Here is a 27,791-nt window from a genome sequence, read left to right on the forward strand (position 1 = left end):
GCAGAGGTCTCAAACTGGCGGCCCTCCAGCTGTTGCAAAACTACAAGTTCCATCATGCCTCTGCCTGTGGGAGCCATGCTTGTAACTGTCAGCCTTGCAATGCCTCATGGGACTTGTAGTTTAGCAACAGCTGGAGGGCCGCCAGTTTGAGACCCCTGCTCTAGAGCATCAGTATCGGCAGTGGTGCTATAGCGCCTGATTTGGCTTTGGCTGAAATGCTGATCTGCGGACCAGGCATCTAAAAAAAAAAAAAAAAAAAAAAAAAAAAAAAAGCAAGGCAGATTTGCCCTTCCAAGGTGAGAGACTTTTTGGAGCTTCGCTGGATGACATTATTAAAGATGCTACCGATGGGAAGCACATTTTGCTCCCACAGTCCAGCAAGGGTAAGGAGGCACGGTAGGTAAGCGTTCCCAGTCCGACAAGGCGCCTGCTGAAGGACAAAAGCTTCCCTGGTTTTGCCAGCCAAACAAGTCTGGGAGCAAAAATTTTACCGCGTGAAGGTTTTCCCCTACCTAACTCTTGGGTGGGGGGGTCGTCTTTGGGAGTTTGCAGCATGGTGGACCTCTCTACTGTCCGACCAATAGGTCTGCGAATTGGTTTCATCGGGATACAAGAGTTTCTTTCTTGTCCACCAAACAGATTTTTTTTTTTTTTCCTCCAACCTACTTCTACTTCTGGCTCATCGTGAAGCCCTGTTCGGGGAAGTACAGGACCTGCTACTGCCCGGGGTGATAGTACCTGTACCGACGCTGGAAAGTTTCAGGGATTCTACTCCAATCTGTTTGTAGTCCCCAAAAAGGAAGGGGTACGTCCAATCCTGGACTTGAAGGCTCTCAACAGCTTTGTGAAAGTGCAAAAGTTCACGATGGAATCAGTCTGCTCCGTGGTCTCTGCACTTCATCAGGGGGACTTTCTGGCGCCCCTGGATATCCAGGATGCGTACTTGCATGTACCCATATGCCCCAGGCATCAGAGGTTTCTGCAGTTTGCAGTCGGAGAAGAGCACTACCAGTTTGTGGCTCTCCCTTTTGGCCTGGTGTCAGCACCCCGAGTCTTTATCAAAGCATTAGCTACAATTCCGGTGCTGTGAAGGCAACATGGGGTCGCAATCGTTGGTTACCTAGATGACCACCTGAGAGCAGCTTCCACTTCAGAATTAAGGGAGGATGTAGCGATCACCTATGCAGACTCTCTGGGAGTTTGGTTAGGTGCTGAACCTAAAGAAATCAGTGTTGGTGCCGACTCAACGCCTGGAATACCTGGGCTTACTGTTGGACTCCTCCGAAGCAAGAGTTTTTCTCCCTTCAGACAGGCTGCAGACTCTTCAAGCTGCGGTGCAGTTGGTGAAACGCAGGTGGTTGTCCTTGCGCTTCTGCATGTGAGTTCTGGGCCTCATTGTAGCCACTTTCGAGGTGGTACCTTATGCTCAATTTCACACTCAAGTCCTGCAGAAGGAGATTTTGTCAAAATGGAACAAATCTCCATTATCCCTGGATTGCCAAATTCGAGTGAGCCAGTTAGTCAGGGATTCCCTTCTCTGGTGGCTGAGGTATCCGGCCCTTCGGTTCGGGAGATCTTACCTTCCTCTCCATTGGACGGTGATCACAACGATGATGGATCAGGATCCAGTTGGACAACGCCACGACAGTGGCATATGTCAACCATCAAGGAGGAATAAGCTCGGCTGCAGCACGGGAGGTTGCTCATGTCCTCCAGTGGGAAGAGCAGCACGGCCCTGTCAGCCATATGCATTCCAGGGCGCAGAAAACTGGCAGGCGACTGCCTAAGTTGCCACATGCTGGACCCAGGGGAATGGTTGTTGCATCCGGAGGTATTCCGACTCCTTTGCCTAAGGTGGGGCACACAAGATGTGGACCTCTTGGCTTCTCGGCTCAATTGGAAGGTGCAGAGGTTTGTGTCTAGGACAAAGGACCACTGGGCAGACGCGTCCAATGTGTTGGTGGCTCCATGGGGGCATTATCGGCTGATTACCACATCTGCTGTGCATAGTGGTGGATGAGGAGTTTCCGGTGATTCTGATTGCCCCAGAATGGCCTCGACGTCCTTGGTATGCCGACCTAGTACGACTGATGGCGGATGTTCCTTGGTGGCTGCCGATGCGAGAAGACCTTCTTTCGCAAGGTCCGATAATTAATTCATCCTGCTTTATCATCGCTGGTTTTAGCGGCATGGCTGTTGAAAACCAGGTACTAAGAGACCAAGTTCTGTTGGACTCTGTAATCTCCACTATGCTGAGCGCACAGAAGTCATCTTCTCGAAAGATTTACCATCGTACGTTGAAGGCTTACATCTCCATGTGTGAAGAGATGGTGTGGGGTCCGCACATACTCCGTTTCCAGGATCTGGTTTTTGCAGCATGAAGTGGATCAGAAACTTGCTTTAAGCACCATCAAGGGTCTGATATCAGCCTTGGCTGTCTTTTTCCAAGGTCCCTTGGTGACTCACTCATTGGTGAGTACTCTTGTGCAAGGGGTTCGACGCGTATTCCCTCCAATTCGACCACCGCTACCTCCGTGGGATCTGAATCTGGTGCTATCGGCGCTTCAGAAACCGCCGTTTGAAAATATTAGGGATATTCCCTTGTTAACTCTGTCAGAAAGTAGTCTTTTATTAGTGGCTATTACATCTGCCAGTAGGGTTTCTGAGTTGGCGGCCTTGTCATGCAAGTCTCCCTACCTGATCACCCACAAGGATAAGGCGGTGCTACGTTCACAGCACTTTCCTTCCAACGGTGGTTTCGGCATTTCATCTAAATGAGGACATCGTGTTACCATCCTTATATCCTAAACCAACATACCCGAAAGAGGTCGCCTTACATTCCCTGGACGTGGTCGGGCTCTATAGGTGAATGTCTGTCTGCTACGACTCCCTTCCGGAAGTCACTATCTCGGTGGCTGGTCCGAAACTAGGTCGTTCTGTCTCTTCGTCCATTTCTTGGTTGATCAGACAGATTGTGGTTCAGGCCTATGCCTTAAAGGGGCGTTTGTCCCCTTTTTCCTGTCACAGCTCATTCCACCAGGGCAATTGGAACCTCCTGGGCTTTCCGACATCAAGCGTCTATCTCCCAGGTTTGTAAGGTGGCGATTTGGTCATCCGTTCACACTTCACTAAATTCTACAAAGTTGACGCAAGCGCATCTTCGGATGCTTGCTTTGGCTGCAAGGTTTTGCAGGCGGCTGTGTAAGGTTGCAATTTACACTTTCAGTTACAAGTTTGTTGTAAACCTCTTTTGATGCATAAGTTGGCCGCTGGTTTTGATGGTGGCCGTTTTTAAGACGGCAACGCCTCTGTTGAGGTGTTCCTTTTGTTGTGGGTGAAGTTGTTTTGCTGTTTCCACCCCTCGTTTTTTGACACTGCTTGGTGACGTACCTACGGTCCAGAATTAAAGGAGCTGTCCGTCAATGAACGAAAGAAAATGGGATTTTTTATTTTATTTATTTATTTTTTACTCGCCATAAAATACTTTTTCTGAAGTTCATTGACGGACACAGCTCCCATCTCTCCTATTTATGTTTGTACTGCTTTTTGACGAACTGAGCTGCAGGAAGCAGAGTGAGGGGTTATAGCGGGAGGGACCGCCCCTTGGGCGGTGCTGTGCAGTCTTTCTGTTTTTACATGCTCTGCCTAGTCCTCTCCTGAAGGTGGCGTGATAACCTAAGGTCAAGAATTAAAGGAGATGTGTCCGTCAAACTTCAGAGAGAGGGATTTTACGATGAGTGCAAAAATCCACCTAACCCCCCCCCCCCCAATTTTTTTTTGCCACCCAAATGCATTTATTTTTTTTTCTATATTGCACCTCATTTGCCATGTAGTTGCCCACCCCATTAATTTGTTTGGATCTTTTTGCAAGGTTTCCACATCCTGCGGAGAAGAGATTGAACAGAGATTGAACTGTTTACCCCATCCTCCAGGTCGTTTGTGAACAAATTAAATAGGATTGGTCCCAGCACAGAACCCTTGGGGACCCCACTGCCCACCCCTGACCATTCCGAGTACTCCCCATTTATCACTTCCCTCTTAACTCGCCCTTGTAGCCAGTTTTCAATCCATGTACTCACCCTATGGTCCATGCCAATGGACCTTATTTTGTACAGTAAACTTTTATGGGGAACTGTGTCAAATGCTTTTGCAAAATCCAGATACACCACGTCTACAGTCCAACTTGCCTCCTCATAGAAGGTTAATAGATTGGTTTGGCAAGAATGATTCTTCATGAATGCTGATTACTGCTAACGATACTGTTCTCATTACTACTTATTACCGCCAAGAGTTTACGTACTATTGATGTTAGGCTAACTGGTCTGTAATTCCCAGGGATGTTTTTTGGGCCCTTTTTAAATATTGGTGCTACATTGGCTTCTCTCCAATCAGCTGGTACCATTCCAGTCAGACTGTCAGTATCTTATGGTTACTGTGAAATTGTGTGAATGCCTCAATGCAGTGTATGTTTTCTCAGCTTGCAGAGCTTGAATTAATTGAATGCAATATTTACATTTTTGGTAAACTCAGAATATACAGCCTCATGCTACATAACTAAGCTCCATTTCAAGCTGAATAAACAAAATTATTAATGTATCTTAAATAGAAAACCTCTTTAGATAGATTTTTTTTTTTTTTTTTTTTTCTCAAACATTTTATTAAAATAAAATAAATTTGATAAAAATCAAATCCATTTTTTTTTTTTTTTTTATCATTTATTTTATATCCACCCTGGGTAGCGTTCAAATCAGGAGGCTACTATCTGATGTATACATGCCAGACTAATCGTAAAAGTCAAAGTATGTTGATCATAAGACAAGCCACTGAGTTGCGGGGGTCTAAAATGCGCCCCCCCTCCTTCTTCTTCTTTTTTTTTTTTATCAGGTTTAAAAAGCGTATTAAAAATGAATAGAGAGAATACAATTTTCATATACAACAGTAAGAGTTTGCATGCAACTACTTCAGCTCTTCAGCTCTGGACTTGTGTAAAATAAAAAAGGGTTTTACGCCAAATAAAATGGAATTTTTAAATAAGTTCATAGCTGTGAGTTTGTTTTTGTTGCTACCACCAGACTCGCAGCTTTAAAGTGTATACTCAGTGAAGTGACTTGCCTCCGGTGATGGTGATACAGAGATGAAACAAATCCTCCTACGTAAGGTGTACCTGTTTATCTGCAGCCATCTGTTCTCTACTTCCAGTCAAAGTGTATCATTTTATACAGCTTATCTGAGCTTCCAGAAAGCAGGGTGTGGGGAGCGGAAGGTACTCTGCAGAGCTCAGTGAGGAGAGCTCTGAGGGCTTATTGGAGGGATGGGACTATTTTACAACCACTTTCAGATCGGACCATTTTGCGATTCGGCACTGCGTCACTTTAACTGGCTCCCAAGCAAAATCTATGTCCTTCCCCCCCCCCCCACAAATAGAGCTTTCTTTTCGTTTTTCTTGGTATTTGATCACCCCTGCGGTTTTTATTTTTTGCGCTATAAACAAAAAAAGACAATTTTGAAAAACGCATTATTTTCTAGTTTTTGCTATAATATCCCCCAAAAATATATATAAAAAAATGTATTTACCGCAGTTTAGGCCGATACGTATTCTTCTACATATTTTTGGTAAAAAAAAATCGCAATAAGCGATTGGTTTGTGCAAAATTTATAGCGTTTACAAAATAGGGGATAGTTTTATGGCATTCTTATTAAAACATTTTTTTTTTTTTTTTTTTTTGTGACTGAGACATTATGGCGGACACATCGGACATTTTTGGGACCATTGTCATTTTATACAGAAATCAGTGCTATACAAATGCACTGATTCCTGTGTAAATGACATTGGCAGTGAACGGGTTAACCAGGGGGTGGCAGTTTAGGGGTTAAGAGTATCCTAGGGGTGTGTTACTAACTGTGGGGAGGCGTGGCTGTGTGTTGGTGAACACTGATCTCTGCTCCAATCACAGGGAGCAGAGATCAGTGTCACTTGTTGCTAGGCAGAACGGGGAGATGCTGTTTACTTCTGCATTTCCCCGTGAGACTATCAAGTCTGCGGGACCCGCGACTGGACTCACGTGGGGGGTCCCGACTGACGCGATAGCATGGCGGCATTCTTAAAGGAACATACCTGTACGTAAATGACACTGGCAGTGAAGGAGTTAAGTGTGCCATGGGAAGTGTTTCTAACTGGGGGGGGGGGCGCTTGCTTACATGTCACTGATCTCTGCTCCCGATCACAGGGAGCAGAGATCGGTGACAATATCACTAGGCAATATCACGGGGAGATGCTTGTAAATTTAAACCAAAATGTATTCTGCTACTTGTTTTTGGTAAAACAAAATCCTGTTAAGTATATAATTGGTTTGTGTGATCAAGGACATATGTATGCAAATGATCATTAGGACATGCGATCTTACTGTTTTATATATGTGGGGGACGTGTTTTGGGGATCATTACTATGTGGGGACATGTGTGTTTACTTTGTGTGGTTTTTATAAATATCTCATTTATTTTTTTTTATTTTTTTTTTACATGTGTGGTGATCGGTGAGTAAAAAGCTGTAAAGCGACTCATACTCACTGTTCACCAGCCGGCTGCAGAGATCCTTTCTCCTCACCGAACAACTTCCGTGTGAGGAGAGGAGAGCCGATCGTCTAGCAACCTGCTCTTTGTTTACATCACATGATGGCCGTGATTGGACGCGGCCATCACTTGATCAGGAGGATCAATCACAGAGCCCTCCTGCCGATCTTAGATGCCCTGTGTACGGGTGACAAGAGTGTGTTGGGATCGCGCGTGGTCCCGCTCCTTCTGAGGGACGTTCCTGAATGTCCACGCAGGAGAGAGCGCCCACCCGGCTGTACATATGCAGTGGCCTGGTGGGAAGTGGTTAATGGTTGCTTGGAGTTTATTATTTACTCTCGAAGGAGGGTGCTTTTCCAACAGAAAATGTTCTATAATAGAAAATTGTTTTCTTTAGGTTCTAACTGTCTGCCTTTTATCCTTCCAGACCTCCGTGACGCAAGATGACACAATGGAACCAGTTGCAGCAGCTGGACACCAGATACCTGGAACAACTGCACCAGCTGTACAGTGACAGCTTTCCCATGGAGCTGCGCCAGTTTCTTGCACCGTGGATAGAGAGCCAAGACTGGTAAAAGGGTTTTCTTTACTATTTACAAGCACCTGCAGCAGAGCAATGAAGGCAAAGTCTGTTTACAATAAAATGGCATTGCTTTTTTAAGGAAATAGAATTACTCCTATACAACGTATATGTGAGTGCCAGACAAAAACTGGATAAATAAGTCCACGATAACTTTAATTGTTGGTAAAAAGGGTAAGATAAAAACAGCCAACACATTTCAGGGGTAACACCACTCCCCTTTTATCAAGGCTCAGCATAAAATATGGATGCACTTTGGAATTTTAACATGGTGATTTGAATCTCTTATGATATAAGGTGCATTGCTTTTTAAAGTTTAGGGCCACCCTGAAAAACAAAAGTACATTAAAATGTTGCAAAAAATCTGGGGAAAAAAAATGTTTTTTAAACTTACCAGAAATGCCTGTTGCTAGGCAGATCGTCCTAATCTGCCTCTTCCTACTCTGCGGTGATCTTCAGTCTTCTCTCCTCCGCGTCGTCTTCTGGGTAATGGGGCGCTGTGTGTTCTGGGAACTGTGGGTTCCAGAACACAGTGCGCCCCACTCACAAAGCGCTGCACGACTCGCGCATGCGCAGTAGGAAACGGGCAATGAAGCCACAAGGCTCCACTGCTTGTTTCCCTTAGTTGGAATGGCGGCGCTGGGACCCGAGAGCCGAGGAACAGGTCGGCCTCGGGCGGCTGACATCGTGGGCGCCCCAGACAGGTAAGTCTGCTTATTAAAAATCAGCAGCTACAGTGTTTGTAGCTGCTAACTTTAAAAAATAAAAATAAAAAAATCAGCTGTCCCTCCCTCCCCTTTTAAGAAACCAATTTACCTTATGGTGTTTTTACACTATTGTCTCACACTTTTTTTTTTTTTTATATATTCTTTATTTTTCGTTTTTTTGAAAAGACATGTACTAAATACAAATAGATATTATACCAATAAATCATTATCACAGTTTACAATTGTATTTCGCACCCATTAACCTTACCCCCCCCCCAGAAAAAAAACAAAACAAGAACATCCCTTCTATTCCTCTCCCTCTCCCTCCCCATTCCCCTCGAGCCTTTCAAGGCGTACCTTATTCCGAAAAGTTCTCCATTGTTGCCATTTCCTTTGATATTTTTGCCCTGTTTCCTCCAATTTCTGTATAGACTACTCTATTACCCTTATGTATTCTACTTTCCGCACCCATTCTGATATTGTCGGGACCTGCACAGTTTTCCAGTGGCATGGAATCAAAGATTTTGCTGCGTTCAACAGATCTGAAATCAATGTGTTTCTATATTGTGTGATCCCTTTCTCTGTATCGTGGAACAAACATTTCCATGGGGATTTTCCAATCCTTTCCCCTGTCACTAAAAATATCATTTCTATTATTTTCTCCCAGAAAGGGACTATTTTGGGGCAGTCCCACCATATGTGCTTAAAAGTCCCTGGTGCACTGCATTCCTCCAACAATAAACCCGGTTGTCTTCTTCAAACCTCTGTACACTTTGGGGGGTCAAGTACCACCTCGCTAATAATTTGAAAGACATTTCAGCCGTTTGAACGTCCCTTGGAAGTGCGTGGGTCATTTTAATTATTTTTCCCCTATGCTCATCATTTCTTAATGAACCAATCTCCTCCTCCCATTTCCCTAAATAAGCTGGGAACTCGGAGTCTGCCTCTTGCCTTAGTATTTTGTAAATTTTAGAAACCCTTTTCGCTAAACATTGTGCTTCTTTAAATAATTTCTCTAATGGTCTAAGTAGTGTTTTTCCTCTCAGCGGCTGTGGTAACCCTTGAATAAAATGTGCGATTTGCGTGTATCGCCATCTATCTAATGGCTTCTGTCCCCATTCTTGTGTAATTTCCCTAAAAGTGCTTATCCCATTTCCTTTCATCACTTCCGCTATTATTTCCTCTCTCTTTGCCCACCTACTAAAATATAAACGCTTCTCTTTCCCTGGAAGAAAATAATTTGTATCTAAAAGTGACATTAAAGGGGCGTTATAGTGCCAGTTGTGCCTCTTATTAATTTTATCCCAAATTTTTAAAGTGTGCCTTGTTAAAGTGCTCATGCTAGTCCCTAAATCCCTGTAATAGGGAGGTATCCATATCGTCTTTACAAACTCCGTACTGCTTAGTGTACCTTCCAAATCTACCCAACTTTTCTCTTGCTTATTGTGGCTCCAGTCAGCTGTCCTTCAAATAACTATTGCTTCGTAATATTTTTTAAGGTCTGGCAATGCTACACCTCCTTTATCTTTCTCCTTCACTAGGACGTTATAGGCTATACGCGGATTTTTACGTGCCCATATGAACACTGTTATCACAGATTTTAACTTTCTGAAATAACTTGGGGGTAAGGGAACTGGGATCATTTGAAACATATAGATTACCAATGGCAATATAAATATTTTAATTGCGTTTATCCTCCCCATCCAAGTGAGTGCTTTATATCTCATTTTATTTATATTGTCTTTAATTTTATTCAGCAGGGTAATTGGCACCATATAAATTGGATATTTGTGCCGTCAGTTCTCCTTTGCACCACTTAAATGGTAGGTGGGTGGCCAGTGCTGTCTGATTTTTCCTCTGTTAAATTCAAGTTTAAGATCTCTGACTTGGTCGTATTTATTTTGAAGTTGGACAGTCGCCCGTACTGCTCAAACTCTTTTAGGAGGGATGGAATTGTTGTTCTTGGGTTGACTATATATAGAAAGACATCGTCTGCGAATGCAGAGACTTTATATTCCCTCTCGCCCACCCGGATACCCCTGACATCCTGGTTCCTCCGTATTGCCACCAGGAGAGGTTCCAAGGCAATCACCAACCGAATCGGCGACAGGGGGCATCCCTGTCTCATCCCATTAAACAACTCCAGGGGGCGAGAAAGGGGAACCATTCACTCGGATTCTAGCTGTCGGGTGTGAATATAGCGATTTGAGCCATCTCATCTTCTCTCCTAGTCCCATATATTTTAACGTCTCATATATAAACTCCCAATCCACTCTATAGAAGGCCTTTTCGGCATCTACCAATAACAGTACTGTGGGGATCTCTCTCCTAATAACTTCCTGGATCAAAACTATGGACTTCAGAGAATTGTCCCTCCCCTCTCACCCCTGAACAAACCCTACCTGATCTGGGTGGATCCATCTCGGGAGAAGAGTTTTTAATCTGTCCGCTATTATTTTGACGAAAATCTTTATGTCCGTATTTAATAGAGAGATCGGACAATAACTCTCTAGAGCTGCTGGGTCCTTACCCTCTTTCAGAATCAATGCTATGTGGGCACAGAGGGCCTCATCCCGAAACTTCTCCTCTACTCCTACTGCATTAAAATATTCGCAGAGTTTCGGCGCTAAATGTCTCTGGAATTTTTTGTAATATAAGATGGAGTATCCGTCGGGGCCCGGACTTCCACCGAGGGGTGTATTTTTAATTATTCTCTCCACTTCCTCTATTATGGGGGGCCTCTAAAGCCTCCATCTCCCCTCTTGGGAATTCCAAGCCTGGCAGATAGTCCTCTAATACTCCTTTCTTTTTTTCCTTGTCATCCCCTTTCCCCCCTATATTATACAGCTCACTATAATAGGCGTGAAAGTTCTCTGCAATTTCTGGGGTGGCGAACTGTTTCTCCCCCCCCCCCCCTGTCCCTAATCATTGGAATGTGGGTCCTATTTTTATATATTTTCACTCTATTTGACATCCATTTGCTGGACCTATTTCCCCATTGGTATGTTTCTTTATTTTATGGAATGCTGACTTTCTTGTTCTAGGGTATCTTCCAGTTCTCTCTTTTTCTCTATTAACTCCTGTCTTTCACGTACCCCCATTGGTCTAGTTTTCTGCTCTAATTCATTAATCTCCCTGTATAGTTGGACTTTTTGTTTCTCCCTCTCCTTCTTTTTCCCTGATCCGATCCCGATCAGGAGCCCTCTTATAACTGCCTTGTGTGTTTCCCACAGGGTGGCTCTAGGAATATCTGGTGTGTCGTTTAACTCAAAAGAGCATGACAATTCCTGTTCAATCTTGCCAATGACTTCCTGGTCCTGTATTAGTGAGTCATTTAGTTTCCATCTTCTCACACTATATGTCTCAAATTCGAAAACCACACATGTGGAGAGTGGCATGTTTAAGCAGCTCTTCAATAACATTTAACAAGGTGATATTTGCCAGACACAAGCGTGAACGACAACAGCATTTGGTGAGATTTTTCCTTAAGGAGTGGAAGTGGCACACTCTGCTTTGGTGAAGGATTTTGTTTCACACTATTTTTCATCACTTTAAGTTGGAATGTATTAATTTGCATATGTTTGCATATATTTTTGGATATGCTATATGGACACCTTTTTATTATGTATGGGCCTTTTATGTTGATTTTAGCACAATATTATTTAGGAGATTTGATTAGTGTGCTGCTGTGGAATTTAGTCTTTCTCTTTCATTCATTGACGGACACCGCATCTTCATCTTGACCTTAGGGTTATATCGCCCCTTTAGGAGAGGACTAGGCAGAAACTTAAAAACAGCAAAACTGCACAGTACCGCCCAGGGGGGGCCCTACTGGCTATAACCCCTCACACTGCATCCAGCAGCTGTTTTTTTTTTCTGCCTAGTGTAGAAGGACCTGGCTCCCGGTGGGACCATTGGTCCTGGGAATTTTTTTCTTTTTTTTTCTGCATTTGATTCCTGTGATCTACAATCAACAGCCAGGCTGGGTGATAGGCTGGATAATATAGATCCTGGTAGTCTCCCCAGCCTGGCCATCGAGCGTGAGCAGACCTTAGCTACTCGCTGGGTTGGCCAACTACATGCCCCATCTGATCCAGGGACGGGGGTCGTCACCTCTCATCTCCTCTAAGAACGATCAAGCAGCGGAACAGCCGCTATGATCATTCTTATGGTCTAGGGAATCGCTGGCTGAAAAAGCTGATATCTGAATGATGCCTGTAGCTACAGAGACAGAGGGACAGACGGACAGGGGGAGGGAGGGGGACAGAGGGACAGAGAGGGAGGGAGGGACAGAGAGGGAGGGAGGGACAGAGAGGGAGGGAGGGACAGAGAGGGAGGGAGGGACAGAGAGGGAGGGAGGGACAGAGAGGGAGGGAGGGACAGAGAGGGAGGGAGGGACAGAGAGGGAGGGAGGGACAGAGACGGACGGAGGGAGGGACAGAGACGGACGGAGGGAGGGACAGAGACGGACGGAGGGAGGGACAGAGACGGACGGAGGGAGGGACAGACGGAGGGAGAGACAGAGGGGGACAGAGAGACAGAGGGGGACAGAGAGACAGAGGGGGACAGAGAGACAGAGGGGGACAGAGAGACAGAGGGGGACAGAGAGACAGAGGGGGACAGAGAGACAGAGGGGGACAGGGGGGGGGGGAGACAGAGTTTAAAAATATTATTGAGCTTAGCGTAGCGTAAGGAACCTTTTCATACTATTTCTTAATTTTTTTGTTTTCAAAATTCGCAAAATCATTTTGATCTTCAACCTAGAGATTTAAAACAATAAAAACAAAAATTCAATTATACATAAAAAAAAAAAAAAATAATCTACACATTTGTTGATAAATTGCATTATTTTGTTCATTGCTTACCTGTAAATGGCGTAGACCAAGTAAAGATGAATTTCTACAGTCCTACAATAAAAAATAAATAAATTTAATGACTATTTCATCATTCTATAAGGGGAAGTGGGCAAGTTGAAAGGGGAGAGCAGATGAGGGTGACGTGGGAAGAGGGGTATAGAGACATAAAATCTACCTGCACAGCACACGTCCCCCCCACCGCACATCTCCCCCCACACCTCCCATGTCCCCCAGTGCAGCCCACGTCCCCCAAACCCATTGCCCCCCCCCCACCACACAGCTCACCTCACATGTCCCCCCACACCGCACATCTCACATGGCCCCCCAATGCACAGCACATGTCCCCCCACAACACATCTCACCGCACATGTCCCCCATCACAGCAAACTAAATGTCCCATGTCCCCCATCACAACACATACACGTGCCCCCCCCCCCACCGCACATGTGCCCCAGCCCACACACACACACACACACGTCCCCCCCCACCGCACATGTGTCCCAGCACAGCCCCCGTCCCCCACCACACATCTCACATGGCCCCCCACATGTACCCCCAATGCAGAGCACATCTCCCATCCACATGTCCCCCATCACAACACACACACACACGTCCCCCCCACCGCACATGTGTCCCAGCGCGCACACACACACACGCACACACGTCCCCCCCACCGCACATGTGTCCCAGCGCGCACACATACACACACACACGCCCCCCCACCACACATGTGTCCCATCTCACAGTACAGCTCACAGGACAAAAAAAAACACCTCACATTACATGTCCCCTCCCCTCCCCACCGCACAGCACATACAAAAAAAATCTAATCTCACAGCAAAGCACATGTCCCCAGCACATAACACAGCACACACTTACCGATGAGCAGTAGCTTCTTTCTTGATCTTCCAGGCGCTTGTTCTCTGCAATGAGGATTCTGCTGCTATGGATGCTGGATGAACACTGGCAACAAAGGCCATGTTGCCCTTACTTAAAATGGCGCCGGCCGGCGCCGCCTTGTATTGCGTCATTTCCGGTTTGGAAATCACGCGATACTACAGCCCAGCGGCCCCTAGTGCCTTCTGGGATTGATAAAAAACATCTCCCAGGAGGCATAGCAGACAGGGGATGATGCATTCAGGCCGCGGCCGGAAACAGGAAGCAAGAAAACTATTGAAGATAAAACTGTGAGTTAAAAAAAAAATTATATGCCAAATGTGTTTAAGGGGGCAGAGAAGAAGGGGATGCAGGGCACTTGAAAAAGAGGGTGGAGCTCCACTTTAAGTCTCCACTAGAGGGAGTAAATGCGCATACGTTTTAACTTTGCCTCTGTCCAACTCTGTTAAATGCCTAAGAGGAGGTGCGTGGTCTCATTCATGCAGCTCGTCAGAGGATTCCTATCAGGAAAGAAGTAATGTGTTCTTCCCTCTGAGAGAAGGGGCTAGCAGGTACATCAGTGGGGGGTGTGGTGGCTTCCCATATAGTTTGTATGTATCGTGTGTTTTTTTTTTTTTTTTTTTTTTGTCACAGTGGAGGAGGAATTCCAGCCTCTCTTCCCCTCTCCTCGCACTGGGTCTGCCGACTGGCAAGACCTGAACGCTGCTCGCGTAGGAACCACTTCAAAATGTAAAAAGGGGGCATGTTGATGTGCCGAGGGGGAGTGGCTTAAGCACGGCATTAAGTGCGGGACATAGCCTCCACGAGGCACACAGCGCAGGGGCTGGGGACACAGAGCTTGCAGATACAAACGGTGCTTGTTTCAGCAGCACATACACCAAAAGATACAACTCTCCTCAGCGAAAGAGCAGGAGATATACAGCTGCATCACACAGGACACAGGAGCGGTAGGGTCACGTAAAGCGCTGCATCCAGGCATATTCCCAGTAAAGGACACACTTTTTACTTGGCATCCAGCTGAACTCAGCAAGTAGTACATTTACTTAGTGCCTCTGCTTTTATGCTTGGCACTACGGCTCCCAAAAAAGACATCACAAAAGAAGGTACCAAAAATTCTCAGTCTCCTGACTGGTTTTCCTTTTCATGGGGATCAGCTATTTGGGCATGATTTGGACAAATACATACAAATAATTTCTAGTGGGAAAAGTACTCTTTTTGCCAGTCAAAAGAAAGTATGAACACTTTTCATTCAAGCGGACTTTTTTCCTGTGCCAGGGGCATCCGCCTCTAGGCCTGTGGCCGTTGGACTCTAGAGGAAAGGGTCAAGTCCCGGGGGCAGAAACCTGCAAAGCAGCATTCTAAAGCCTCATTATGAAGGGGTAACCCCACCCTCGCCAGAGTGGGGGGGGGGGGGGGGGGGGAGACTTCTGCAATACTCAAAGTCTGGCAAGAGGAATTCAGGACAAATGGGTCATCTCTCTGTCTTTAGGATATAAACTAGAAGTTTCCAACGTCTCGCTTTCTGAGGTCAAACGTTCCCAAAGATGCAGGAAAAAGGCTATCTCTGATCGGGCACTAGACCGATTACTGGCTCAGGGGGTGATCAAATCCCCACAGAAGAGCAAGGTTTGGGGTTTTATTCAAACCTCTTTATGGTACCAAATGGAGAGGTCAGACCCATTCTAGATCTAAAAAATCTAAATCCGCTCTTTTCACATGGAGTCGATCAGATCAGTGATTTCTATTCTACAAGGAGGAGAACTTCTGGTGTCTATCGACATCAGGGATGCACATCTGCATGCACATCTGCATGTCTCTATTTCCCACTCACCAAGGTTTTCTGCAGTTCAAGGTAGAACAGCAGCATTTTTGGTTTGTAGCCTTGCCCTTCGGGCTAGCTACAGCACCCCGAGTGTTTTACAAAAGTTCTGGCCCCACCTCTAGCCAGGTTAAGGGCACAGGGCATAACAGTCTTGGTGTACCTAGATGATCTATTGCTAATAGACCAGTCATGGCTCGTTTTGGAGCAAAGCGTGCTCAGTACAACCAAATACCTGAAAAATCTGGGTTGAATTCTCAAACTAGAGAAGTATTCGTTAAAACTACAGAAAAGGCTGGAGTACTTTGGTCTGATCATAGACACAGCCCACAAAAGGTGTTCTTGCCTCGGGCAAAGATCACCTCCATAAGAGAGCTGGTGCGGATGGTCAGGTGGAAAGGAGATCCCTCCATTTGCCTTTGCATGAGGTTGTTAGGAAAGATGGTGGCTTCATTCAAAGCCTGTGCCCAGTTCCATTTGTATCCTGTCTGCTTGGAACAAAACGATTCAAGCTTAGACTTGCCAATGCGGCTGTCCAGAGCCTCGGTTGGTGCTTGGTATCCGGGAATCTGCAAAATGAAAAAAACCTTCATACCAGTTACCTGGAAAGTGGTAACGACAGTTGCCAACCTTTTTAGGTTTGGGAGCAGTACTGGAAAAGACTACTGTCCAGGGACAGTGGTCCAGAACCAAAAAAGCCTTGCCCATTAACATCCTAGAGATTCGGGCATTGCGTCTGGCTCTGAAGCCCTGAACATTAAGGTTACAGGATTGTCCTGTCAGGATCCAATCCGACAATGCCTCAGCTGTGGCCTATATCAATTGCCAAGGGGGCACGAAGGGTCACGCAGCTCAGAGTGTGGTGGACCATATTTTAGCTTGGGCGGAAAAGGATGTTCCTTACCTATCGGAAAGTCGCCAGCAGTTGTTCCTGGGGGAGTGGTCCCTTTACCCCAACATTTTTCTGGCTATATGCTAAAGATGGGGATCTTTTTGGTCCAGGTTCAACATGTAGTTGGTCAACTTTAAGGACAAGGGATCCACTAGCATGCGAGACAGATGCATGGTGACCCCATGGGGTCAGTTTTCACTGAGTTAGGCTTTTTTCCCTATTCAGTTGCTACCACGGCTTCTTTACAGGATCAAGCTGGATGAAAGCAGGCAATTGTAGCCCCAGCAGGTCCTGGTATGCAGAAATCGTAAAGATGGCGGTGATGATGGTTGTTACAATATTTTATGTCACACTGTATTTGCGCAGCGGTCTTTCAAATGCGAATTTTTTGGAGAAAATTACTTTACTGGTTAGTTTTTTTTTTTTTTAATTTAATTTATTAAAGTTAGCCTGTTTTTTATTTTATTTTTTGTATAATGTGAAAGATTTTACGCCGCGAAAATCATGATCTTTTTATTCTAAGCAAAAAAATTGTGATTCTCATATAAAAAAAAATATTTTTATTTTTTTCAAAATTGTCTGTCTTTTTTTTGTTTATAGCACAACAAATGTAAAATAAAATGCAGAGGTGATCAAATACCAGCAAAAGAGAACTCTATTTGTGGGGAAAAAATAAAGGACATCAATTTTATTTAGGTACAGTGCCGCACGAACACGCAATTGTCAGTTAAAATAGCGCAGTGCCTTATACCAAAAAATTAACACTGAGCTTGCAGTCCACCCCGACAGATTAACATCCCAGTCATTTCCGCTTCTGACCGACGTCCACGTCATCTCGGGAGCCTGGTCCCGTCGGCTTGATCGGCTTCTCTGGCTCCATTCTCCAGAGGCGTGCGCTATAACACACCTCCCGTGGCACAGCGGGTTTGATACCTGCGACCAGCCACTGGATTTCCCAGTTGTGACCCTGTGTTTTTTTTTTTTTTTTTCCCCCACCCTGATGGCTCCCTCCAGAGAACCGGTTGTCCACCCTATGACTGAGTGTTGAAGCCTACCGTTTGATGTTAACATCTTGTCATCTGGATGTCTTCGTGGTATCGTGCTTATATTTGTTTCACAATATATCAATAATAATTATTTTTATGATTGCTTTTGCAAATTTCTACAATTTTATTATCAGTCACAGCACAGTTGGTTTTAATTCTCTCAAGCATGCATCAAATAAATCAACTGTACTTGGCTAAAGGTTTGACATTTTTTATGCTGGTCCCATGTTAGACACCTTTTCCAGTGGTTGGCTAGTGCACTGGACTTCAGCTTATTTTGCACTCCATATGCATACCTCCATAGACGGCTGACAGTTATAGCGCTCAAGGACCTTTTTTTGTTGTGTATCCCAGTGGTCATCGACCCTGTCCTCAGGGCCCACTAACATGCCAGGTTTTATGTATTACCTTGGGGAGATGTAGACTAGAATACTGCTATCCCTGAGCAGCAAATGATCTCACCTGTGATGTATTTCAGTTATCTTGCAAACCTGGCCTGTTGGTGGGCCCTGAGGACAGGGTTGATGACCACTGGTGTATCCCAAAAAATGGCCTGGTCATGAAGGGGGGTAAACCTTCTGGAGTTGAACTGGCTAAAGACAATCTCAAATATGTGAGAAAACTATCCTCCCATAAACTGACAGCCACTAGATAATGCATCCCTCTTCACTGGCCCCCTATTCCCCCCCCCCCTTTCTCTAAACCAATCCTTATCGGTAATTGCTGACATTAAACATTTGGAATATATCACAACTATCACACACAACTCAATGGAGCAATTTGATATAATTTGGGCTCCCTGGAATTTATCCACATATGGAAAACCCCTGTTCAATGGTATTTCACTCTGACATTGAAGTTTACGCTTTTTAACTTTGGGTTAAGGGATCTGCTCTGCCATCACTTTTTTTTTTTTCTCTTATTCGCAATGTATTATCCATGTATTGACCCCCTCAGACACAAATTGACACTATTTCTGACCTTTTTGGTCCTTGTATTCCTGTATGTGTCTTAGACCACAGATACACGTCACAATGTATTACTTGTGCTATGGTTGTATGTACCATGCTTTACAATTGCGATTCTTTTCTGGTGTTTAAATATGACGAATCATTATTATATAAGCTGGTGATCAATCATTGTTATGTCCTCTACCTTTTTGTTTTGTGTTTTTTTGCGCCTCCTATATACCCTACGTATCTGTTAAATTTCTATATTTCTAATATATATTATTAATGTTTTGTGTGTTCTAAGTAACGTTCTAGCAAAATAAATTATTTTAACTTTATTATTAACTAAAAATAGACCTGGTCCTTAAGTGGTTAAACATGTTCACCAAAAAAAATGGATGTGTCTGAATATAAAATGCCAAAAACACTCCTATACACTATACTAAACTAGCCAAGCCTAGATGGTTTTGAATCATGGCTCACTGTGCATCAGGTACAGTATATGCACCAATTGTAGGAGATTGACATATTGAGACCCTTCAGCTCTGTCAGAAGAATTTTAAACTCCCCAATTAATAATTTTTACCAATACTTGTAGCTTGGATGCTCTAGAACAGCTGTTCTCAACATTCTAATGCAGAGGAATAAGGGCTTGGAACTAATTCATCAGATATCAGTGGGACAATGCCCCTTGCATTGGTGGTTAGAGGGAAGAATGTCCCCCCTTACAGTGGTGATTAGAATTCCTCCTTTTTAGACAGCTAAAACGATCATTCGTGTCATGCCCCTGGCTCTGCCAAGTGCCATTGGTCCCAGGACTAAGCAGGCACCATCAGATGGAAGGTCAATCAGTCATCGCTCAAGGGCCACCGAAGCAACCTCTTGAGGAACCCTAGTTGAGAATGTCTGCTCTAAACAAACATGCTAGATGGGATAGGACAGATAACCCATGGTGCCCCAGGACTAACCTTGACCCAGAAATGCTTATCCATATGTTGTGGTGATCAGTGGCGGCTGGTGAAGTTTTAGGATGGGGGGGGCGCAAGACCCCGCCCATCCAGGGTTGGCCCCTCCCACTTCTCATAAGCCACACCCAGAAATTTCCAAGATTATAGTATGGAACTTGACAGATGTTTTTTGGTTGATCATACATGAGAACGGTCAAACTGGCATCTCTGGGATCAAAGGGGTGTTGACAGAGGCCATCTGATCAATTAAGCCTCTGAGGAGTGGCCATCAAGTTTATGACTGTATCATGGCCCTCCCTTACACACAGTTTTATATTAATATTAATATTCTATTAATAATAATATCGTTCGACATGTGCAAATTGCATTCTAAAAACCTGTAGATTATTGTTCAGCATTCAATTTTCTGTCCAGTAATACTAAACAAAGAGTATTTCGGTTGGGCCTGTGACCCAGGGTGACTGGATCGGACAGTGAGAGCTCCAGTACAGGTGGGAAAAGCAGGCAAACAGTACTACACTGCAGCCCTGATCACTGCTTTTCTGCCCAGCCGACATCAGAGCTTTCCTCTCTTCCGAATCTCACTCCTTGGGCAGACTGAAGATAACAGATGACAAATAGCAGACTGCTTTCTCTCCCCCTGTGAGGCCTGACCTGCTGTTCCTTCTAGACTGTACAATGCTGTGCTGTAATCCTGTGCTGACCCTTGCAGGGCATGTTTACTAAAGAGAAATGTCTTTGAATAGGTTATAACACACACACACACACACACACACACTGACACTGACACTGACACACACACACACACACACACTGACACACACACACACCTTACCTGACTGTGTGCTCTCCGCAGCCGCTCCTCACACCGCTCTACTCGTCTTACTTCCTGTTTCCTCTCTCAGGTGAGATGGGAGAGAGAAGACAGGAAGTGACATCTGAGTCAACTCAGATGTCAATCAAACTGCCCGCCCGGCCGTAGTAACACATACTACAGCGCCGGGCGGAAGCTACTCAGCGCTTCAGAAAGCGCCCTGAGGCGGGCTAAACGCCCGCAAATGAAGCGCCACGCCTGCAATCTCATGATTGCATTGGCGTGGCGTTTCCCGGCGTGCAGTGTGACCGGCGCTCGAGCACTTCCTTAAAGACCGTTTTTTTTTTTTTTTTAAAGGGGCAGTTTTAAAACTTTTTTTTTTTTTTGACATTTTTTTTTTTTTTTTTTTTTTTTTTACCACACAGGGGGGGCGGCGCCCGGGCGCCCCCTATGGACGGGCCGCCACTGGTGGTGATGACCCAGGCTATATCTGTGGTGCAACAAATTCCTAGTGCTCTGGATCCTAAGATCTGTAGCCATCTCGACCCCCCCCCCCCCCCCCCCCCCATTTGGACCCTACTTCAATACTATTACTGCTATGATAATTTCATGGTATGTACTGTGTGTCATGTGTTATCCATCACCAACTAGTCTTGTAAACAATTACTGGTTTGTCTGATTAGCATATCATTTGATACTGAAGAAGTACAGGTTTGTCTGCTATGATATGCATAACCTGCTAAAATATCTTCTACCAATGATATTTTTTTACTGCCTTATGATTGTTAGAGGAGCAGTTCATAGCTATATATTGTAATGATTAGGAAATTGACTTTAAAGGGTGCCCAAGGATCAGATTTGTATTAACTGTGTAAAGTTTTAGAACAAAAGTATAAAAGCATATTGCAGATATTAATCTAGAAGTTCAAAATCGTCCTGTGATCGCTTGTTTTGTACGGGGTTTATGACTTTCTCAGATTTTCAAACCCTGTTACTATCGAAGAGGGTGTGACAATATGAGGCAGTCAATTACCCCTGTAAGAAAACAATTGATGACAGAATATTGGTATCTTACCTATGTTTTTATACTTTTGTATTCAATTAACTTTTTTAACAAATCTGTTTTTGTAATCCTTGGGCACCCATAAAGTCCATTCCCAAATCAATACTACATCAATTCAGAATGTGGTGTATATTACCCACCACTATTGATATGCAAGCCAAGATTTATATATTTCTGGGAAGCTTTGTTTATGGCCCTGGAGTCCACTCCTAAATGAATTACCAGTTTTGGTTAAAGCAAGCCTTTCATTGATCCTGGCTAAGGCTCCATGCACACTATTTATTATTATTATTATTGTTATTGTTATTGTTATTGTTATTATTATTAATAAAAAATTATGATTATATATTTTATTTTTTTTAAAGCTCAGAGCTGTTAGCTTTTTTTTATTTTTTTTTCTTTCTCTTCCTGGAAGCTAATTATCTGCTGTTATCCTATTTCCATGGACACTACTTTAGGCTGTTAGGCTCCATGCACACTGAAGCTGATAAACTGCAGTTTATTGGAGTTTGGGCGTTTTTTGTAAAAGCCCATAAACTCCACTCTGTTAGCCTATGTGTCCATGCACACATGGACGTTTTTCAGCTTTAATGAGCAGTGGAGTTTATGGGCTTTTTTCTGAACGCCAGAAATTCGCGTTCAAAGTGCCGTTTTTCAGCGGCAAAAAACGACAAACGCTCATTAACGCTCATTAACGCTCATTCATTAGTGTTCGGCATTCTATTTTTCAATGCATTGTGGGATTTTTGGAGTGTCCTCTGTGTATTTTTATAAAAAACGCCCATTAACGCTAACGCTGTAAAACGCTCATTAACGCTCATTAACGCTAGTATAAAACGCTGTTAAAAGCAGGTTTTTCAACCAGCGTTTTCTGCCAGCAATCTGGCGTCCAGAAATAGCTTTTTTGAGCTTCAGTGTGCATGGAGCCATAGCATTTTTTGAGCTTCAGCGTATAAGGAGTGAAAGTTTTTTGGCGAATTTTCCTGGCAGGAAACAATACTAAATGCTCCCAACTGCTTTTTTTTCAAGCATTGTTCTTCATGTTTTGTAAAAACGGTAAGAAAATGTGAATGCTACTAGAAGCCGCCACACAAATGCTATTGACGGCTTTTTTTTTTTTTTTTTTTTTTTGAGCTTCTAAAAAAGCACTAATGTGCATGGGAGCCCTAATGAGTATATCTATGCTATTGCTCCTATGACTTGGTTTATGAAAGTCTTTGGTTCACTGCAAATGTCACATCTGCTTGCGATCAATTTTTGCTTCGTAGAAACTGGTATTTTAGGTGAAGTCCGTAATAATTGTTATAGTGACTTGCTAAAAGTTACACTAAGGCATGCCTGCCAAGTAAGGCACACTTGTACTATTTGCAGCACACAACTCAACTGTCTTCCCAAGATGTGCTTGCAGAAGAATCCTCAACATCCTGCACCTTTCCCAGTGTTGAATGCCTGGTCACCTAGTGGTTCCTTCCCCTGGCCTCTACATTATCACTACTGTGTGATGTCGGAGTGAGTGGATGAAACCACAGAACACAGGGAGAAATGCTGGCATCTGACATCCCTGGAAATGCTGCAGAAGTGTATTGAACTGTATTTGCAATTAGCGTTCTTCATGTGGGCCAAATTCAGCAATTACACCACTACTTTAACAAAGCATTGCAAGTGTAGATACAATTTTTGCTTCTTTACATATTCAGCTGTAGCACATAATCCGATAGTGGATAATATGTGAGAACAAGTCTGATTTGGATTGGTTGATGAATACAATATGTTGGCAGATAAAGTAATGGAAAAAAGTAATGTACTTGGTCAGTATGAAAGCGCAAATTTCCTTGTTTCTAATATTTTGGGGGTATGTGTTTTGTATAGCAAAATAAAACCACATTTCTCTGCAGGGGTTTTGCTGCCAGCAAGGAGTCGCATGCAACTCTAGTTTTCCACAATCTTCTCGGTGAAATAGACCAGCAGTACAGCAGATTCCTACAGGAATCCAATGTCCTTTACCAGCACAACCTCAGGAGAATAAAGCAGTTCCTACAGGTAACAGTATACTTTCTACTGCCATTCATGCAAAAGCTATTTGTGTTATGATTCAGCTGTGGTTTACAGTGGAGTAACTTGGCACTGCCCTAATGATACAGCTGTCATAACCGATTCAATCATACAGTTTGTGGTGTACATAAATTTGCAAAACAATGGGCTAAAGCAATATTCCTGAAATTTGTTTTATCTCATGGTTACTGTGAAATTGTGTGAATGCATCAATGCAGTGCATGTTATCTCAGCTTGCAGAGCTTGGATTCATTGAATGAGTTTACCAAAAATGTAAATATTGCAGAATATACAACCTTATGCTACATAACTAAGCTCAATTTCATGCTGAATAAGCTAAATTATAGAAAACTATCTTTAGATTTTTTTTTTTAATTCCAAAAGCATCCTTATTAAAATATAATGGATAAAAATCAAAAAAATCCATTTTATTTTATTTTTATTTTTTTTAATCTTCAAAATCTGCTTTTAGAAAAATCTCCCTGACCAGTTCTTCCTAAGTTCAAGGCACCTTTTTTCGCATCTGCTGACACAACAGTCAACTTGGCAGACAAAATATAATATACAAATTTAACACATTGTTGCTTTTTGAGGATTATACTTGTGTTGCCCATTGCACCCAAATACACCCAAGTGAATGAGAGCTGGCGCCCAGTGCCAAAACACTTCAAATGACTAACTCCACACTATCTATGACAGATTTTTCTGGGGATTCAGCACCACCTACCTACTTTTTGCAATGCTTGCCCCCCATACAGATTCAGTGGTTTCAGTACCTTTAGTCGCTGATGAAATGTAAAGAATTGGAACTCCTGACTTTTGTGACTTACATGCCTGTTCTGGGTCAATAACCCAGAAGGCAATAAAATTAGAGACCGCTAGGTAGCTAGTATTTTCAGGAGGAAGTCGTCAATGGGAGCCTTATGTATTCCTCAGGTTTCCTTTTAAATAGCTGTGATCAATCTGTTTTTAAAGACAACAGAAATGTGAAGGCTTTGAACACACTGGGCATAAAAATGTTTACACTGGTATTTGGAGTTTTTTTTTTTTTTTTTCTTTGAGCCTGTAGACGCAACACTAGGTTAGCCTATGTGTCCATGCATGTTTGGGTGTTTACAAGCATTTTTGTAAGGGACAGTTTACAAGCTAGCAAAAAAACCCCATCACAACTGCATTTGAGTGGAGCCTTCAGGCAGAAAAAACTTGGCGTGCCTAAATACGGCACTAAGGCGCATAACGCATTAAGTGTAGGTTAAAAAAAATACTGGCCCACATTCTGCCAGTGTGTATGTTGGTCTGTCCAACAGTTTGGCTGGCTTCTGTCAGACGTGTATGCTGGAAAACCAGCAGTCGACAGTACTGATCAGCACTCTCAGCCAATGGCAGAGAGCACTGATCAGAGTGTACTGGCAGGGGGACCGCCCCCTGTCAGAACACATCCGCTCAGCGTGTTAGATCGCTGGACTAACCTCACAAGGTTAGTACAGCGGTTCCCAGCCAGAGCTGTCAGGCTTTAAGAAGGTTTCATTCCAGCTGTAATTTAAGTTCACTTCCTTCCTGGCTTATTGGATTTGTGCAGCTTTTTTCTAGCTTCTTTTCCAAATGCAGCCCCTACCTGTACCACTATTTCTGTTTGAAATGTTATATATATATATATATATATATATATATATATATATATATATATATATATAATGTGTATATGTGTGTGTGTGTGTGTGTATATAGATAGATAGATAGATAGATAGATACATATACACACACAGTGCCTTGCGAAAGTATTCGGGCCCCCTTGAACTTTTCAACCTTTTGCCACATTTCAGGCTTCAAACATAAAGATATACAATTTTAATTTTTTTGTAAAGAATCACCAACAAGTGGGACACAATTGTGAAGTGGAACGAAATCTATTGGATAATTTAAACTTTTTTTAGCAAATAAACTGAAAAGTGGTGCGTGCAAAATTATTCGCCTCTTTACTTTCAGTGCAGCAAACTCACTCCAGAAGTTCAGCGAGGATCTCTGAATGATCCAATGTTGTCCTAAATGACTGATGGTGATAAATAGAATCCACCCGTGTGTAATCAAGTCTCTGTATAAATGCACCTGCTCTGTGATAGTCTCAGGGTTCTGTTGAAAGCGCAGAGAGCATCATGAAGTCCAAGGAACACACCAGGCAGGTCCGTAATACTGTTGTGGAGAAGTTTACAGCCGGATTTGGATACAAAAAGATTTCCCAAGCTTTAAACCTCCCAAGGAGCACTGTGCAAGCGATCATTTTGAAATGGAAGGAGTATCAGACCACTGCAAATCTACCAAGACCTGGCCGTCCCTCTAAACTTTCAGCTCAGACAAGGAGAAGACTGATCAGAGATGCAGCCAAGAGGCCCATGATCACTCTGGATGAACTGCAGAGAACTACAGCTGAGGTGGGAGAGTCTGTCCATAGGACAACAATCGGTCGTACACTGCACAAATCTGGCCTTTATGGAAGAGTGGCAAGAAGAAAGCCATTTCTCAAAGATATCCATAAAAAGTCCCGTCTAAAGTTTGCCACAAGCCACCTGGGAGACCCACCAAACATGTGGAAGAAGGTGCTCTGGTCAGATGAAACCAAAATCAAACCTTTTGCCCACGATGCAAAACGATATGTTTGGCGTAAAAGCAACACAGCTCATCACCCTCAACACACCATCCCCACTGTCAAACATGGTGGTGGCAGCATCATGGTTTGGGCCTGCTTTTCTTCAGCAGGGACAGGGAAGATGGTTAAAATTGAGGGGTAGATGGATGCAGCCAAATACAGGACCATTCTGGATGAAAACCTGTTGGTCTGCAAAAGACCTGAAACTGGGACGGAGATTTATCTTCCAACAAGACAATGATCCCAAACATACAGCAAAATCTACAAAGGAATGGTTCACACATAAACGTATCCAGGTGTTAGAATGGCCAAGTCAAAGTCCAGACCTGAATCCAATCGAGAATCTGTGGAAAGCTGAAAACTGCTGTTCACAAACGCTCTCCATCCAACCTCACTGAGCTCGAGCTGTTTTGCAAGGAAGAATGGGCAAGAATTTCAGTCTCTCGATGTGCAAAACTGATAGAGACATACCCCAAGCGACTTGCAGCTGTAATCGCAGCAAAAGGTGGCTGTACAAAGTATTAACGCAAGGGGGCCGAATAATTTTGCACGCCCCACTTTTCTTCCTTTTATTAGTTAAAAAAGTTTAAAAAAATCCTATAGATTTCGTTCCACTTCACAATTGTGTCCCACTTGTTGGTGATTCTTCACAAAAAATAAAAATTTTATATCTTTGTTTGAAGCCTGAAATGTGGCAAAAGGTTGAAAAGTTCAAGGGGGCCGAATACTTTCGCAAGGCACTGTATATAAAAATTGTGTCTAATATAATACATTTTTTTAATGTATAATTGGCTTTATATTGTATAGTATGACAGGGTGAATTAACGTTTAGCATCTAGAATGAACCTACACTTGAAGGTTTCACTGTTTTGCAATTTGTCATTACAGAGTAGGTACCTGGAAAAACCAATGGAAATTGCACGTATAGTAGCCCGATGCCTGTGGGAAGAGGGGAGACTTCTTCAGACTGCAGCAGCTGCTGCCCAGGTGAGGTGGTATTGATGGTGGATGGAATGTAGTGTGTCCTGCAAACTGTACTAGCTAACTGTAGATGGTTGTATTTTATACCAGCATTACATAATGGTCTAGTTCCTCATATTTCTTACTAGTGTACGGTTCTGGAAAACTGAAGCATGCTGTATATTTACCTGCTCAAATTCTTTCTTTATGATTCCACTTGGGATTACAAAGTGGTCTCTGAAAATGTTTTACTTGAAATGCTGCCAAACACAATGCATGTAATTGATGAGAGTTCTGCGTCTGTTCTAGAATCCCCCCCCCCCCCCCCCTTTGCTTTTGCTAATAAGCAAAATGCTCCCTGCAGAGTTAAAGTATAACTAAAGGCAAGATTTAAAAAAAAATTTTGGGGGGGGATAGAGTAGAGAGGGATTAAAACATCTGAGTTTTTATTGCTGTCTGTGCCCCCATTAGGGGAGATTCACCCTCTATTTATCCTGTTTACCAGTGAAAGAAAATCCCACATTTTGGGTTGTCCCCAGAAAAGTAATAGAGGGGGATTCTTGCAATGGGAACACTAGTTCTGGTAATCTCCAATGAATTCCCTTAACCGCTTTGCGCCCGCCCTATAGCCGAAAGGCGGCTACAGAGCGGACACCCTCCTGTTTACATCCCCTCTGCGTGCCGCCGCGGGCGCGCATCGGGGAAGTTCTGTGCTGGCCGTGTCCCTCGGACACATCCAGTCACAGATCGCTGTAAACGGCCAATCACAGCAGCCGTTTACATCGTGATCGGCGTGTCCAGTGAGAGATTATCTCATATGTAAACATATGAGATCATCTCTCAGCGCCGCTCTTCATCCTCACACAGACAGCGTGTGAGAAGGGAGAGATCAACGGCTGCAGCGGGCGTAAGTTAAAAAAAAGAAAAAAAAGTGCCACCTGTTAGTGCCATCTGTCAGTGCCACGTGCCATCT

The 27,791-nt window shown here is 43.7% G+C and overlaps 1 protein-coding gene across 1 annotated transcript in view; it reads left to right on the plus strand.

Annotated features, from left to right (window-relative positions):
* Positions 1-27,791, plus strand: part of STAT3 (signal transducer and activator of transcription 3) — a 177,405-nt gene that overhangs the window by 61,852 nt on the left and 87,762 nt on the right. Inside the window, exons 2-4 of the mRNA XM_077459528.1 lie at positions 6,998-7,141; positions 23,058-23,202; positions 26,747-26,845. Of these exons, the coding sequence (XP_077315654.1) occupies positions 7,014-7,141; positions 23,058-23,202; positions 26,747-26,845 (372 nt within the window). The 5' untranslated portion in view covers positions 6,998-7,013. The remainder of the gene's footprint in view (positions 1-6,997; positions 7,142-23,057; positions 23,203-26,746; positions 26,846-27,791) is intronic.

This window comes from Lithobates pipiens, unplaced genomic scaffold (assembly GCF_037356315.1).
Source record: "Lithobates pipiens isolate NorthernLeopardFrog02 unplaced genomic scaffold, aLitPip1_a1.2 Scaffold_28, whole genome shotgun sequence".
Lineage (NCBI taxonomy): Eukaryota > Metazoa > Chordata > Amphibia > Anura > Ranidae > Lithobates > Lithobates pipiens.